The 18,230-nt window shown below is 43.1% G+C and overlaps 1 protein-coding gene across 1 annotated transcript in view; it reads left to right on the top strand.

Annotated features, from left to right (window-relative positions):
• The window catches only part of PTN (pleiotrophin), a 94,269-nt gene that overhangs the window by 59,786 nt on the left and 16,253 nt on the right, over positions 1–18,230 (top strand). Inside the window, exons 2-4 of the mRNA XM_079993171.1 lie at positions 6,930–7,039; positions 9,732–9,905; positions 11,152–11,313. Coding sequence (XP_079849297.1) covers positions 6,931–7,039; positions 9,732–9,905; positions 11,152–11,313 — 445 coding nt within the window. The 5' untranslated portion in view covers position 6,930. The remainder of the gene's footprint in view (positions 1–6,929; positions 7,040–9,731; positions 9,906–11,151; positions 11,314–18,230) is intronic.

Raw genomic sequence — 18,230 nt, 5'->3', positions numbered from 1 at the left:
TCATTCCCTGGAAACAGATTTTGCCAAGAGTACTCCTGCTTTTTAAAGAATTGCCTTTACAGTTTCCTTTTACATCATTAGCACTGTGTAAATGATAAACACGACTGGCAGCTTGCAGTTCATGTGTTGCTTAGTTGTGTTTTTGTTTCATACCTGGTAATTACCCACCATACTTCTAGCAATCAGGCACAAGAGGGAATTATCTAAGCAAATGAAGTTTGTCACGCGAGGATGAGCGAAGCCGTGCAAGCAGGCGTCTCCCCTTCCGAAAGAGATCATCAAGAGACATAGGAACTCTTTCCTGCTTCGCCCAAAGAGAAAGCAACAATTCTTGGGAGGACTCTCTGAAATAGTTCAGAGAAGAGTGGGGTCAGGGCTGAGCAGCTTCACTACCTCTAGTGTTCCCATAATGCTTTGGCAACAAAATGTTACAAATCAGGATTGGAGGCTTCTGCAACTTCCTAAACAGCCTTGGCCCAGTATACCTGAAGGAGTGTCTCCACCCCCATCATTCAGCTCGGACACTGAGGTCCAGCTCTGAGGGCCTTCTGGCAGTTCCCTCCCTGCCAGAAGTGAGGCTACAGGGAACCAGGCAGAGGGCCTTCTCTGTAGTGGTGCCCGCCCTGTGGAACGCCCTTCCATCAGATGTCAAGGAAATAAACAACTATCTGACTTTTAGAAGGCATCTGAAGGCAGCCCTGTATTGGGAAGTTTCTAATGTTTAATGTTCTATCACTTTTTATTATTATCATTATTATCTGTTGGGCAGGGTATAATATATAATATATATTATATATTATATAATATATAATATATAATATATAATATATATAATATAATATATAATATATAATATATAATATATAATATATAATATATAATATATAATATATAATATATAATATATAACAACAACAACAACAAGTTTAATAATAATAATTCCATGGTAGATGAATCCTCCTTAGGGAGATCAAACTGCATGTCTCACAAGCGGGTGGGCATCAAAGGGTAAGAGGAAACAATGTGGTAACCAAGCCAATTCTTCCTGGCATTAAGGTACTCACTCAAAAGCCTATCCCACTGGAAGTAATGTGGTGTATTTAAATGCGCATCTAGCTGCAGGTGCCATTTCCCTGCGTCACATGACTTCAGTGGGATGCACATGAGTGAGCATCTCAATGCCAGGGAAGATGCAACCCACTTGCCTTACCCATAGGGGCAAATTTCTTCTTCAGCAACAGATTGCAAGAATGATGGCCATGAACAGGTGTGTCAAAATGATCACGAGACTGGATCCAGTGGAGGTTTGGGTGAATATGTTGCCTCTCTCCATTGCAGGGAATATCCATCTTTGTGGGAAATTCAGCAGAGGACTGCTCCCAAATTCAGGGCTATGCGAGGCTACCTTTTCGCTGCCAAACAATTGAAGAGCGGAACATACGCCTTAGGGTCCAATATGGGATCGTCTCACCTTGAAATGAGATTTATCATAAGAGGCATGCCTGGTTTCACAGTCTAATGTGGATATATCGGAAGGTGGCTGAACTTTCCACAAGACTCGAGCCATTGACACCATTCATCCCCAGGTCTTGCATATATACGGAGTGAATGGAAGCAATCATTGGACTCTGTAATTGCCTCTCCCTGTTGCGGACAAAATCTGGATATTGTTGATGTGTGGGTGGGCTAAAAGACTTTGATCTTTGTCCATTCCAGTCTGAAGTGACTTGCTCCATAAGCCCCTGGACTAATGTGTGAATCGGAACTTAGTTGCCTTCTAGCTTTGCACTTCCCAAACGTTCCAATGCAAAGGTCATATTTTTGAAAAGAAAAAAAAAGGTAGAAAAAGTACACTTGAAAACAAGTATTTTGAGAGAGAGAAATATCAATGCCTGCTCTGAGAAAGAATGCATTTTAAAATATTTTTAATGAGCATTTAAATGTGGTTTCATGCAAAAAAAATAAAGAAAAAAACTTTTTCTTTTAATGCCACAAATAAATGAGTCAGAAGGTATGGAATGGACTAAAGGGTGAAGAAATGGGAAAATGCTATGGGCTGGAAGTAGAGTGATTCACCATTTCCCAGGTGGGACCACAAAATCTAGAAATCATGGAATATAGGGGGAATCAGTCTTTTTGAATTGTGCCCAGAAACGTACTGGGAGCCAATGTAGGTCTTTCAGGACTGGTGTCATATGGTCTCGGCGGCCGTTCCTAGTCACCAGTCTAGCTGCTGCATAGGGCTGCATATGTAAGTAACAGCACCTTGAACTTGGCCCAGTAACAGCTTGATAGCCAATGCCAATCCTGCAAGGGGTGTGTGTGACTTTTTGCACCTTTCCTGAATTCAGAACAGATGGAAGTGTGGGTGTCCAATCCTGGCATCTAATGAAACGTGGGCATGTTTGATAGGGCATGTTCAGTGCCTGAGAGGCAAAGCAAGTGCAAACAAGCAGTGAGTAGGAAGAACAAACAGTCCCTCATGCATTGTGGATTCTTGAGGAAATATTTACAGAAACCTTTCATGGGCAACGTAGGAGGTACCAGTGGGTACATTTGTGCCCACATTGGTGACCCCTCATGCAAGATTTGTCCAATGATGCTTGGGGAATGGAGTGTACATAACGGATTATTCTTCACAGATTACTATAGTGTCATAATGGGGCTTTTCAGGGATGCTGTTACATCATCATCTCATGGCCATACAATTAACTTTATTGCAATCAACATCTTTATGTATTAAAATATGTCCTCTAACGCCGAAGAAGTTAGCACTTTATTCTCCCCAATACTGGGCTTCCCTTCACAGTAGTGCACATCAATAGCAATTATGTGACTTTTCAGCGAGAAGGCAACCAGCAGGAGACACTTAAAAGTGCCAAATGACATTTTCAAACACATTTCATGGTGAGAATTGCTTCTTCCCTTGTCGGATTAGAGACAGAGTCCTTTTACTTTCTTTTCAATATGAACTTAAAGCCTTTGCTTTTGAAGACTGGAGGCTTGTTTATGCACCGCTTTTGTCTTGTGCTGAAATCAGAGCGATGAAAGTCAGCTCCCCCATATCAGTCGGCATAATATTTATTTGGGAGTGCACTGTCCTCCAGTTGCCCCCATCTCCATAGGGTGGGCAGTTGGAGGGTGGGTAGAGAAGAGATGGGGCACCTGTGGCTCTCCAGATGTTGTCAGAGTCCTCTGCCCATCAGTCCCAGCAGGCAAGGCCAATGGAAAGGGAGGATGGGAGTTGTAGTACAGCAACATCTGGAGAACTGCAGGTTATGCATTCCTGGGGTAGAGGACTGTTTCTTGGTGCGATTTCTAAATTTGAATCTATACATATACATTAGTATATGTAAATTGTATTCAAATCTCTGCTGTCTTTTGTTCTTTCTTTTGATGATGCATATCCCCTTTTCTGTAGGTGCATCAGGGCCCCCCCTTTATGGCAGAGTATTAAGGGAGTGCTCTCTCTTTTAAATGAAAGGTTTTGTTATTATTAAAGCTTTAAAAGGAAAGAAAAAACAATGTACAAAAGTTAACATAAAAACTGTAAAAGAGAAAATAAAGAAGAAAGTACAAATGAAAAGAAAAATATTTCTTTTTTAAATATTTTTTTATTAGGTTTTACATTTTTATCATATTGCAACATATCAGATCATCAAACTCAATAATATACATTCCCCCAATTTTGCCCCCCTCCCAACTTCCCTCAACTTCCTCTTCTGGTCCCCCCCCCCCATATTGACTCCCCCTGCTTGCTTTCAGATATCTTCATATGGTAGCTCTATATTAATTGCTGTTGTCTTTTATCCGTCTATCCTCATCTTTATAGTTTTTATACTTATTCTTTTGTTAATTGTAAGTGTTTACTCAAACACATTTTTTTTTCTTTGAAAAGAAAAAGATTTCTGATTCTGTGACAGCTACAGTATCTATAAAGGTAAAGGTAAAGGGACCCCTGACCATTAGGTCCAGTTGTGGCTGACTTTGGGGTTGCGGCGCTCATCTCACTTTATTGGCTGAGGGAGCTGGCATACAGCTTCTGGGTCATGTGGCCAGCATGACTAAGCTGCTTCTGGCGAACCAGAGCAGTACACGGAAACGCCGTTTACCTTCCGCCGGAGCAGTGCCTATTTATCTAAATGCACTTTGATGTGCTTTCGAACTGCTAGGTTGGCAGGAGCAGGGACCAGGCAATGGGAGCTCACCCCATCGCGGGGATTCGAACCACCAACCTTCTGATCGGCAAGTCCTAGGCTCTGTGGTTTAACCCACAGCGGCACCTGCGTCCCATACAGTATCTATAGACTTATGAAAAAGACGTGCCCATTTAATTATGCATTCTTTAACTTGTTCCTCTTCCATTTCAAATTTCAGCCAGTGTTTATACATTTTTGATAATACATGTTCATCATCATTACACAATTGCATCTCAAAATTCATCTTACTTTGTTCCATGCCCATATTTTAATCCAACTTAAATCTCTCTACTAGTTGTAAATAAGAAAACCACTGAAACTTGTGATCTCCCATTACTAATTGTTCCATTAATTAATTTATTTTTATCATCTCCTTGATGCAACTCTAATAACTCTTGATAGGATAATCATTTCTCTTTTCCTGCCACCATTTTGTTTAGAAAGCTTTCTATAGAAATCTGTTGGGGAGTGCTAAGCACTCTCAAGCCTTCCTCAACCTGGTCTCTCTGGATATTGTTGGACTTATCCCTGACCATTGCTTCCTTTGGCTGCTGAGTATGTGGGAACTGGGCACCCAAGAGTACGAAGGCAGCAGCAAATTGGGAAAGGCTGAGCTTATCTTTTGGCCAGTGGAAATAAAGGCATATTGGAGAAGTAGGAGCTATCAGTGGCAAAACAGCATTAGAGAAAAGGATGAAGAAGCTTATATCTCAACCTGCCCCCTAATTCTACACTAACTGACCAAGCTGGTGCCCTCTGGATGTTTAAGACTACAAGTCCCATCATGCCCAAGCAGCACACATCTATTCAGAGGAAAGTCCTATTGAGTTCAGTGTGACTTATTACCAGAAATGTGGGTTTTGCATTGCAGCCTGATAACGTGGTCTGCCCACATTCACCACAGCAAAAGTCGGAGAAGGGGGAACTGCAGCAACAGAAATGCTGTGGAATCCAGATGCCATGGTTAGCATAAAAGCTGATAACTCAATAGCATGCGGCTGTTTCAACACAAACAGCTAAAAATGCCTTTGAGTTTCTCATAGGTTAATGCTTTTAGATGGAACAGAATGCAAAAGAGACACATTTTAAAATCAAAAGCACCTTCTTTTTAAGAAATTCAGTCCCCCCCTCCATTTGCAAATAGGCTTTTCATGCTACATACACAGGACCATGATCTAGAATCACCTTATACTTTGCTCTTAGATTATTGTTTGGGGGTTTTGCTGGTATTGTAAATTGCTGTTTATTATTGATACATTATCATTGTGTTTTAAGAGCTTTTTAAAAAACTGTTTTGCTTAGGACTCAGTATAAACTACTTAGCTTGTTCATAATAACAGTGTTCATAAATGCTGAAAAAATGGATCCCACTTCTAATGATTTGGGGGGCAGTTGTTGTGAACCTCTTCATGTTGTTCTGAAACTGCTATAAAGTTAAGAAAAAAAAGTATGCCATAAGTCAGGCAGGGCCAATTGTTTGGCAATTCTTATATTCTTGGCAAAATCAGCATATTTGATACAGCCAAAATCAGCATATTTGATGCAGCTCTCCTTAATACACATACAACAACAACAACAACAACAACAACAACAACAACAACAACAACCTTAATATTCACAGTGTTGCAACATTCTTCAGTAGGGCTGTACAACCAAATTGTCTGAATCCCAAACTACACTGTACTGTTTATTTTAATAATTTGTTCTTAATCTGGATTGGGCTGAGGTAGTGACAGATTACTACAAAGAGGCTTGAGTGGATCCAAATCAATTTGTAGCCATTTATGCCAATTCATAATGAGAAAAAGGGATGCGGGTAGCACTGTGGTTAAACCACAGAGCCTAGGACTTGCCGATCAGAAGGTCGATGGCTCAAATCCCTGCAACGGGGTGAGCTCCCATTGCTCGGTCCCTGCTCCTGCCAACCTAGCAGTTCAAAAGCATGTCAAAGTGCAAGTAGATAAATAGGTCCAGCGGGAAGGTAAATGGCGTTTCCGTGCGCTACTTTGACCCGGAAGCTGTATGCCGGCTCCCTCGGCCAGTAAAGCAAGATGAGCACAGCAACCCCAGAGTCGGCCACATCTGGACCTAATGGTCAGGGGTCCCTTTACCTTTACCTATAATGAGACAACCACATACCCTCCGAGTGTCCCTATTTTCCAGGGACAGTCCCAGAATTATGAAAGCCACAGGTGCCAACTCCTAGGGGCTGAGGTGTGTCTTCAGCCCTCTCAATAAATTTTATTGGGGGGCTCAGCACCCCCAATATTGAGGGGGCTGAGGGTGGAGCTGAGAGCGGCACAGCATCAGTGACAAACGTCTCCTGAGCATGAGAGAGGAGGAGCTATAGCCATTGAAGCTACACAGCATTGGGCTCCACACTCAGCCTCCTGCCCACAATGTTGTGCTTCTGTTGCTACCACCTGTCACTGCTGCCGCTGGTGCAAGGCCTGCAAGGCCGCTGCTGCTGCCACCACCACAAAGGCCTCCCAGGTCGCTAGAAGAACCTTTGACTTTGTATCAAATCTGGGGGACATTGCTTGGAACTCATATTCTAGCTTCCTAATAAGATCCTTGCTCTCCTTGTACGTGAATGTGCTTTATTCTATTAGCAGTACACTATGAGTGCAAACAGTGGTTTATGTAGTCGCTCTGGAGCATCTTACCTATATATTGTCTGCATATACCATGTATTGCCTTCTGATATATTACCCGCCTCTTAATTCCCAGAATGCAGAAACGGCAAGAACAGAGTCGTGTATTTACAGCTGTCCTCTTCGCGTTTATTTTCCTGCTAGCAGCCGTGAGCACTACCGAGGCAGGGAAAAAAGAAAAGCCAGGTAAGGATGCTATTGCTTATTACGAGTAATTTCGAAAAGTGGGGAAGTTTTCACTTTCCTTGTCTGTTTTATACATGTGTTGGTATACAAAGTGTTTTCTCCCCCCTCCCTTTTCCCCTACCTTGACTAGTTGGGGAAATGTTGGGAGGAAGAATTCAACATCTTGCTATGTTGGTCGTTCCATCATCACTAGGATTTCAATTTGCCAGATGGAATGATATGCTTTCCCTCCACATCCTGTTCTGGGGTTCTCCTGTCCCCCCCCAAGCCAGTTTTAGGTGGCACGAGGGGAAGAAGAATGTCCTGCTGCAGAATTCTCTGTGCAAGCTTCCTCTGATTTCACTCAGGTGAATCCTGCCCATTGTCATTAACATCACCACTTTTTTTGGGAGGGGCATATCAGTCATCTTGGGATGCGGGTGGCGTTGTGGGTTAAACCACAGAGCCTAGGACTTGCCAATCAGAAGGTCGGTGGTTCGAATCCCCGCAACAGGGTGAGCTCCTGTTGCTCGGTCCCAGCTCCTGCCAACCTAGCAGTTCGAAAGCACGTCAAGTGCAAGTAGATAAATAGGTACTGCTCCAGAGGGCTCTGGTTCACCAGAAGAGGCTTAGTCATTCTGGCCACATGACCCAGAAGCTGTACGTCTGCTCCCTCGGCCAATAAAGCGAGATGAGCGCCGCAGCCCCAGAGTCGGCCACGACTGGACCTAATGGTCAGGGGTCCCTTTACCTTTACCTTTACCAGTCACCTAAAACACTTTGTAGGCGCATCATTACATCACAGCCATGGAGATGATGGATGGACATCAATTGCAGTCTAGGGCTAGAGTGCTGGACTGCCACCCCACTCCTATGTATGAAGAAAATATGGACAAATTTGTCCATTTCATCCCTCCAGGTTTCTCATTTTCCCAATCTTAAATTAAGTTCTTAATAATAATAATACCCCACCCATCTGGCTGGGTTTCCCCATTCACTTTGGGCAGCTTACAACATATCTAAAAACATCATCAAAACATCAAGCATTAAAAACCTCCTGATACAGGGCTGCCTTCAGATGTCTTCTAAAAGTTCTATAGGTATTTATCTCCTTGACATCAGAAGGAAGGGTGTTCCAGAGGGAGGGCGCCACTACCGAGAACTATTTCTGCAACCATTTGCAATTTTCTTTTATATATAAATAAAATCCTCATGAATATTTGTTGGTACTTTGGCCCGACATTTCCCCCCATAAACCTCTGTTCAAACTTCAGCTACGCTGGGGGAAGCCTTTCCATAGGGTTTGCATGACACTTTCAGGAGCGTCATCACAGCAAAACAGGCACAAGGATCCATAGGGCATGCAGTTTCCCATGCATCCTGTAGATTTTACTTGGATATCAAAGTTCTGATAGTGAGGCATCGCCGTTGTGAGGCCTTGCTACCACAAGGCTTTTGTTTCATTTTAAGTGTGGGGTTCATAGGAAATGGGATTCAGGAGACCTCAAGGAGTGGTCACCCTCTGATGACATCATCAGGAGAGTGATTTCTCATTAGCTCAGAATGGAGGCCACCTTAATTCATGCCTGGATTGAAATGAGCCCGAATTAAGTAACTTTGGTTGAGCCCACTACAAATTGAGTCACATGTCTCTATTCATGGTAGTGGTTATCATTTGGTCACATTACTTATGCTATGGGATGAAAATGTCTTGTTTGGTTCTCAGGATTCATTCGAAGGATAGGAAAATTACTCAGGCTTTTCAGGTCCTCTCATTCAAAATTTGCCTTGTGCCTTGTGGCAAATATTAGGGTTTTATTGGGCAGGCTCCTCAACTCTCTCTTCTCCCAGGGGACAGATTCAACTGATGTGAGAATGTCAAGTACTTTGTGCTTTGTTATGAAATACAAAGAAACCATTAACTTTTTTTTTGACAAAGTGACTGGGGACTTGCTGAAGTGACAAGTTGCTGATGCTGTGTTTCATTGTAAATGGCAATGGAGGAATTGAATGCAGCAGAATCTGACATCCCTGGAGTCGTTGGCTTACAGCAAGGAAGAAATATAGCATCATATCTTCAAAACTGTCTGACTCAGGAAGGTCTTGGAATGGCTGCATCGCTACGTGAGGGAGGGAAAAACTTTTGAGAAAGAAAGGGTTGCCGAACCCCAAGATCAGTTAATTTTAGCAAAGAACTAGTTCTGATCTTACACAGTTTGATCATATATGAGGGGTTAAGCAGGGGAATCTCAGACTTGCCTCAAGGTTTGTATTAAGTAGAGTACAACAAGGATGCAGTTACCCAGTGGCGTAGCACAGAGGCGGCTGCCCCAGGCACAAAATTGTTAGGGGTACAAAATTTTGACACTCAATGTTGCCTCAATACAGCTGCGTGCTTCCGTCGCTGGGCTCTGTTGAAAACAACTTCTCCATGCAAACCAGGAAGTGACTTCTCCAGACAATGGAACAACTCTTCTTTTCTTATCTCTGCTGCTGTGATCACTGGGTGATGCAAATGATGTTAGGCAGTTGAATGCCTATGTGTACTCCATCCATTTCCTCCCCCTCTACCTGGCACAGCCATGGTGGCTGGCAAACCACGCTACGCCACTGCAGTCACCTCCTGTCCCAAGCAGTCAGTCCACACAAGTTACTTTAGGTGCACCCTGACCTTTATTTTCTTCTGAGTTGTGTTCCTTGTGGTTCTTTCCAGAGAAGAAGGTGAAAAAATCTGACTGTGGAGAATGGCAATGGAGCGTTTGTGTCCCTACCAGCGGAGATTGTGGGCTAGGGACCCGTGAAGGCACCCGGACTGGAGTTGATTGTAAGCAAACAATGAAGACGCAAAGGTGTAAGATCCCCTGCAACTGGAAGAAGCAATTTGGAGGTAATGTTTACAGGGTTGATATTAACCATTATGCTAAGTATAAATACATACCTTGAACTATTTGTTAGATTAGGCATTGCCAACATTTCTGAGCCATAGGGCGCCTTTGGAATTTTGAGAAAGTGCCGTGGGCACCGGCCACAAACTGGCCACCATGGGATGACATATCAGAAAAAGGAAGCTGTGAAGGCATCATAGGACAAAAGTGAGTTTTCAAGCTCCATTCATTTCTCCAAAAGTTCAAAAAAGAATCAGAGTGATTTTATTTTTTTAAGATGGCCATGTCAGACTGCGTAGGTTAATTAGCTCATCAAAGTCTTTGGGAGAACAGGAAATTTTGAGCAACAGGAAGTCAGTTTGATGAGACAGTTAAATGATAAAGCAATGGTGAAAAGTAATTAGGAGCAACAATCTGTTGCCTTCATTTGCTGGAGATTTGAGCATATCATCCTACTAAATTAGGCATTTCTCTTCCATTAGGATTACGATTTGTGGAGCATTTATTTTTCTGATGCAGGGTGAAAGGAAAACCTAGTGAAAATGCAATATCCCACAAGGCAATTTTCAGTAGTAAAACATAAGTAAAGGCAGACAGGTGGGCAGAGAGATAATTCATTTGGTTTCATGATCATGTTGAAAAATTCTGGGCATAAGGAATTCACTTTTTGCATTTGTGTGCGTGTGTGACTTGAGAAGTTCTGCAGCTCCCCAGACGAATGTGCAGAGTGAAACACAGTTACCCTTTGCATTTTGCCCTTCTCCAAATTCTGTAATGCAGATTTTGGCTTCCAAAAACCAAAGTCCCCAGGGAAGAGGGATTGATTGCTAAGCTCCTTTGGGAATTGTAGCTCTCGTGAGGGGAATATAGTTTCCCTAACAACTCTCAGAACCCTTAATGAACTACAGCTCCCAGAATTCTTTGGGGGGGGGAAGCCATGACCATTTAAAGTGGTATCCTAAGCATTTAAATGCATGGTGTAAATGTGGCCTCAGAGTGTGGCCCTAGAGTCCAGCAACATCTGGAGGGCTAAAGGCTCCCCATCCCTGATATAAAAGAGGTTGGTCCTAGATGACCTAACATAAATATTAGCAAAAGTAATTGGAACAAAAAAGCAATACCATTCTTGCCCTGTTTGGGAAGGAAGCTACCCTACATACAAGGATGTTCAAGTAGCCATATTTTGTTCTTACCTTTCAACTGCTGATAATAAAATATTATGTGCTCACTTATTTATTTATTTTGCAGCAGAGTGTAAATACCAGTTCCAGGCATGGGGAGAGTGTGACCTAAACACTGCCTTGAAGACTCGAACTGGGAACCTCAAGCGAGCCCTACACAATGCAGACTGCCAGAAGACCGTCACCATCTCAAAGCCCTGTGGGAAGCTTACCAAACCCAAACCTCAAGGTAACACACATTCATAAATCATTGATGTAGAGCCTTTCCCATCATTCCAACATTGCTCTTGGTCTCTTTGAAATCTTGCCTTGGCAGGGAAGGGCCATAGCTGAGTGGCTTGCAGTACAGCTAGCCCTAGATTCAGTCTTCAGCATCCCTAGTTAAAAGGACAGGTAAGCAGGGGCACAGACCTGTTTGAGAGCTGACTAGAGTTTCACAGACTGTGTAAGCAGGAACAAAAACTCAGACCACAAAAGGGAAATGGACAACCCAGTCTTACCGAGTGCAAAACAATGAACATGCCCACAAAGCCATCATGCAACCATTCAAAACAAACATCCACAAGGCTTCAGTCACAAGAAGGAATATAATTACCATTCAAAGATGGCTCCCTACAAGCTAAAACACACCTCCAGGAAAGAGTAATCTTCAAGTGAAGACTTTTCTGATCAGTCCAGGCCAATGTTTCCCCAGTGGAACAGACAGACAGTCCTGCACTGTGTTCTCCAGGTGCTATTGTCAATGCCTCATATTCAGATGGCAGAACTAGAGCTATTTGTGTCAGATGTTATTACTTGCATAATTTCCCCTCTTTTTTCCTACACCCCACACTTGCAAAAATTGGCTGATAACTTCATGGTACCCTTGCATGGTTTCATTAGCTACCACCCACAAAGCATGAAACCTCAATCAGATGTATTGGTAAGCATCAGTCTGAAAGAGGAAGGATGGAACCAAAAGATGGAATCAAGCCATCTCTTTACATTGGCATCTTCCTCTGCCATTTCTGTTGTTGACAGAATCCTTCAGCATCCTTTGCTGCAGCTCCCATTATTACATCACCCTCTAGCCAGGTTGAACTAAAGACAACCAATGAAATGACTGGCTATGACATTCCTTTAGAATAGATCTTGTCAATGCATCTTATATTGTCTGAAAGAAACTACTGATAAAGGAGATCTAGGATTTATAGACAATTGACTGAAAGTAAGGTTTGCCACCATGAAACGCTTAGAGGTTTTGTTACAATCAAGAGGTATATAATACATAAATAAATTAAGAAAGGGAACACCTCCTTTGGCTGTGAAGGATAGGGAGTGTTGCCTTAAAGATAAAACTAAGCCATTTTGTCAAGGTCTAAGAAGAAAGGCAAGCTGCTGAAAAAAGTTGTAGAAAGATTCTTTTTGTTTTGTAGGTCCCCAAATGGCAAATGTTCTGATAAGATAAATCTGTGTGCTTGGTTTACACTTGAGCTATATTTAGGGTGATCTTATAATAAGAAGGGCATTATCTGTCCTTCCCCTTCTTGTCTTTTAAATTAAAAACCTATTCATTCTGCCCTGAAACTTCTATAAACACTGAAGCAGTTCTAGTTTATGGTTTGGAATCCTCCCCTCCACCTCTACTTTTCCTTTCATTTGATTCCTTCTTCCTAAACCATGTCTACTTCCTTATCCTTCCTAGTGGCTGATTTTTGACTTTGACTCTGCAGCCAGGAACACATTTCTGTTTGCCATTTAACTGTAATATACAATGCCCAGGTATTATTAGACACTTATTACTGTAATGATGTTTATGATACTATTGCTGCTGCTGCTGCTGCTGCTGAGGATTTTGGACAGCTTCAGAAAAGTGAAGAATGTGAAGGAATAATTTACCATGTAAGCCCCAGAACACAGATATCTGCATGCTCAACCACAGGCATACCTGTGTCAATCCCAGATAAATAAGGTTGTTTTTAAAAAAGGAGAAGTTCTAATTAATTGGGCCTTTTAATGAACTCTGCAGCTGTAACAAGTGCTGTGTGCACAGGGGAACTGATAGCAGGAACTGAAGCTGTGAAATGTACCACTGTGTCTAAGACAAGGAATTCTGTGCCCATCACAAAAGGTGCGCTGCATGGATGCTTGTTTACTGGTTCAGAGTTCCTGCTGCCACCTGAAAAACAGGAGAGCCTAATCAAATATCACAGTTTTCTTTTGGTTTACTTGCTCTGGATAATGAGATGGATGCAGGATAGAAAACAAAGGAGGCAGGAGCCCTTTAAAGCTGTGTGTCTCAAACATTTTACCTTCAGGGAAGACTTCATGCTGACGTTTTGTCTCTGTACTGCAGAAGATTTGAGGAAGAGTGGGGGAAGGAATCATCATGACTCCATGCAAACCAAGAGTAGAAACTAAAAAATACCCACCACTGTTCTTTAGCTGTACATTGAGGGAACATAGCTCAGTTGGTAGAGCATGAGATTGGGTTGTGGATTCAAGGCCTACCTTGGGAAAAAGATTCCTGCATAGCAGGGGGTTGGACTGGATGACCCTTGTGGTCCCTTCCAACTCTACAATTCTATGGTTCTATATATATCCTGCTGAATTGGGCGAATGGTCCAACTAGTCCAGCATCCTGTTCTTGCAGTGGTCAACCAGATGCCTGTAGGAAGCCCACAAGCAGGACATGAGTACAACATTACAATTTCCAGCAGCTGTCTTTAAGAGGCATGCTATCTCTGATAGAAAGGATATGGCATAGATATTGTGGCTAGTCGCCATTGATAGCTATATCCTCAATTAATTTGCCTAATCCTCCTTTAAGGCCATCCAAGTTGGTGTCTGTCATTACATCCCACGGGAGTGAAAGCCATAGTTGGACTATGTGCTGTGTGAAGATCATTGATTCCTGTTCAGTGTTGACATGTGAGCCACAAAAAAATGTAGGAACATAGGAAGCTGTCTTCTACCGAGTTGGACTATCAATCCATCTAACTCAGTATGGCTTACACTGATTACACCAACTAACTCTCTGGGGTTTCTGACCAGTGACATCCCCAGCTGTACCTGGCGACGCTGGAGAGGGAATCTGGGATCTTCTGCATGCAAAACATTTGCTCTAGATAGAGAGGATAAGAAGACCTTTGAAGACGGTTTGGGAAATTTGCTCACCGGGGGAAGATGGTTTGAGCATTTTACACTGATCTTTGCTCAACTGCACTGGCTGCCAATTAGTTTCCAGGCCCAATTCAAAATGCTAGTTTTGATCTATAAAGACTTAAATGGTTCAGGACCACAATACCTTAAGCACAACCTCTTTCCATAAGAATCCACCTGGACCCTGCAACCATCACCTAAGGCCCTTCTCCATTTGCCTCCTCCATGAGTGGTCCAGAGGGTGTAAACACAAGAATGAGCCTTTCCTTCAGTGGCTCCCTATCTGTGGAACGCTCTCTCCGGGGAGGCTGACCTGCTGCCTTCATTTTTTTATTTTTAGCTGCCAGGCAAAAGTGTTTCTGTTTAGCCAGACCTTTGGCTTTGACTGATTAACATTCTGTGTCCTTTTAAAGTGTTTGTGGGAGAGGGGTAATTGGTTTGTTTTTGTTCTTCTTTTTATCATGTATTTTGTGTTCTCATTTTGTATTTTTGTGTTGTGAACTGCCCCGTGATCTTTGGGAGAAGGGTGTTATACCAATCCAATAAATAAAATTAAAAGTTAGATAAATGAAACACTGTTTCCTTGCAATTGACATTGGTAGCTCAGTTTATAGTATGCATGCCAATAGATTTAGAGGAGCACCGCAGTGCTGCAGAATTTAGAATCATAGAATCATAGAGTTGGAAGAGAGCACAAGGGCCATCGAGTCCAACCCCCTGCCAAGCAGGAAACACCATCAGAGCACTCCTGACATATGGTTGTCAAGCCTCTGCTTAAAGACCTCCAAAGAAGGAGACTCCACCACACTCCTTGGCAGCAAATTCCACTGTCGAACAGCTCTTACTGTCAGGAAGTTCTTCCTAATGTTTAGGTGGAATCTTCTTTCTTGTAGTTTGGAACCATTGCTCTGTGTCCGCTTCTCTGGAGCAGCAGAAAACAACCTTTCTCCCTCCTCTATGTGACATCCTTTTATATATTTGAACATGGCTATCATATCACCCCTTAACCTCCTCTTCTCCAGGCTAAACATGCCCAGCTCCCTTAGCCGTTCCTCATAAGGCATCGTTTCCAGGCCTTTGACTATTTTGGTTGCCCTCCTCTGGACACGTTCCAGTTTGTCAGTGTCCTTCTTGAACTGTGGTGCCCAGAACTGGACACAGTACTCCAGGTGAGATCTGACCAGAGCAGAATACAGTGGCACTATTACTTCCCTTGATCTAGATGCAATACTCCTATTGATGCAGCCCAGAATTGCATTGGCTTTTTTAGCTGCCACGTCACACTGTTGGCTCATGTCAAGTTTGTGGTCAACCAAGACTCCTAGATCCTTTTCACATGTACTGCTCTCAAGCCAGGTGTCACCCATCTTGTATTTGTGCCTCTCATTTTTTTTTGCCCAAGTGCAATACTTTACATTTCTCCCTATTAAAATTCATCTTGTTTGTTTTGGCCCAGTTCTCTAATCTGTCAAGGTCATTTTGAAGTGTGATCCTGTCCTATGGGGTGTTAGCCACCCCTCCCAGTTTGGTGTCATCTGCAAATTTGATCAGGATGCCCTTGAGTCCATCATCCAAGTCGTTGATAAAGATGTTGAATAAGACTGGGCCCAAGACAGAACCCTGTGGCACCCCACTAGTCACTCTTCTCCAGGATGAAGAGGAACCATTGATGAGCACCCTTTGGGTTCGGTCAGACAGCCAGTTACAAATCCACTGAGTGGTAGCATAGTCAAGTCCGCATTTTACCAGCTTCTTTACAAGAATATCATGGGGCACCTTGTCAAATGCCTTGCTGAAATCAAGGTAGGCTACATCCACTGCGTTCCCTTCATCTACCAGGCTTGTAATTCTGTCAAAAAATGAGATCAGGTTAGTCTGACATGACTTATTTTTCAGAAATCCATGCTGACTATTGGTGATCACAGTATTCCTTTCTAGGTGCTCACAGACTGTTTGCTTAATGATCTGCTCCAGAATCTTCCCTGGTATTGATGTCAGACTGACTGGGTGGTAATTATTTGGGTCCTCTCTTTTCCCCTTTTTGAAAATAGAGACAACATTTGCCCTCCTCCAGTCTGCCGGGACTTTGCCTGTTCTCCAGGAATTCTCAAAGATGACTGCCAGTGGTTCTGAGATCACATCTGCCAGTTCTATTAATACTCTTGGATGTAGTTCATCTGGCCCTGGAGACTTGAATACATCTAAACTAGCCAAGTATTCTTGTACTGTCTCCTTAGTTATTCTGGGCTGCGTTTCCTCTGCTGAATCATTTGCTCCAAATTCTTCAGGTCGGGCATTGTTTTCTTTATCGGAGAAGACTGAGGCAAAGAAGGCATTGAGGAGTTCAGCCCTTTCTGTGTCCCCTGTTTGCATTTCACCATCTTCTCCTCTGAGTGACCCCACTGTTTCTTTGTTCTTCCTTTTGCTACGAACATACCCATAAAAGCCTTTTTTGTTGCTTTTAACCTCTCTAGCAAGCCTGAGTTCATTCTGTGCTTTAGCTTTTCTGACTTGGTGTCTACACGTGCTGGCTATTTGTTGGGAAACTCTTTGGTGGTTTCCCCCCTTTTCCATTTTCTGTACACAAAATTTTTGATATTATTGCCAGTACTACAAACAGTAGAATGGCAATTACCGGTATATTATACAACACAAGGTGGTTTTATACAGATGTGGTGGCAGTAAAGTTTTGCTTTGCATTTGTTTTGCTTTTTTAAAAAAGTTGAAATATAGTAATTAAGAGAATGTGTTGAATGCTTCTATACCAAATACAGTCATACCTTGGGTTACAGACGCTTCAGGTTGCGTTTTTTTGGATTACGAACCTACCGAAACCCGGAAGTACCGGAACAGGTTACTTCCAGGTTTCGGCGGTCGCACATGTGCTTTGCGCATGTGCAGAAGTTCCGAATTGCAACCCGTGCGTGCGCAGACGCGCTGCTGCAGGTGGCGAACACTGCGGATTGCAAACACAGATCACATTCGCAACCTGCAAATCCACTGTAATCATCTGGTCTGTTTGCTGTAAGAAATGTGTTCCAGAAAGTCAGCAAATGGTAGTTTCAGATCTATTAGTGTCTCACAAACACTGGAAAATAGTTATGATGCCACAAAGCAAAAAAGGTATCACTATTGTTAAATTAATAAGTACCACCTAAAATACAATTTTTTAAAAAATTCCCTTGGATACAGAGTGTTAATGGGGCTCTGCTCATGAGGTTTTTTAAAACCACCAGTACAAGAGAGCGCTGCTAGATATTCCATTGACAAAGGCAATAAACACAGGGTGGGGACAGTGATGGGCTGCAACCTTTCCGTTTGATGCTTTCATTGATGCCTGAAAGGGGTGTCCATGCAAGCACCTCCTTCCAGATGTACAGTTGTGTACAGAGAGTGGAAGGTGAGTCCAGCTTCTCCACCCCCATCGTTCAGCCAGACACTGGGGTCCAGCGCTGAGGGCCTTCTGGCGGCTCCCTCCCTGTGAGAAGAGAAGTTACAGGGAACCAGACAGAGGGCCTTCTCGGTAGTGGCACCCGTGCTGTGGAACGCCCTCCCATCAGATGTCAAGGAGATAAACAACTATCTGACTTTTAGAAGACATTATTCTGGGGAACCTGCAATGCAGGAGTCTCAGCTGAAGCATCAATTCTTAATTCATTATTTGCATTTATGGCTCATCTTTCTTCCTTGGAACTCAAGGCAGAGTCCCATGGTGGTCTCCCATCCAGGCAGTGACCAGACCTTGACCAACAATGGTGTGGCATGTTTGCTTTATTGTGGGCCTTCCAGCTGTGTCCTGGGAGTTCTTTTCTGGTGACTGCTGCTTCCCGGAGATCCCCTTCTGTGGCTGCTCCTTGGCGCCTGATAGGGTCCATCTGGACTGCTGTGACTTGAAAGGCTTTTCCATGGAAGGGGAGCAGCATTACACGTTGCCATGTCTCTGGTCCTAATTCCACCCCTAGGTGTCCCTCTTTTTTGCAGCTTGTGTCGACCGGGTGTTGCTAC

This window comes from Podarcis cretensis (genome assembly GCF_951804945.1).
Source record: "Podarcis cretensis genome assembly, chromosome: 10".
NCBI classification, from domain to species: Eukaryota; Metazoa; Chordata; class Lepidosauria; order Squamata; family Lacertidae; genus Podarcis; species Podarcis cretensis.
This window is presented reverse-complemented; position numbering and strand designations above follow the sequence as displayed.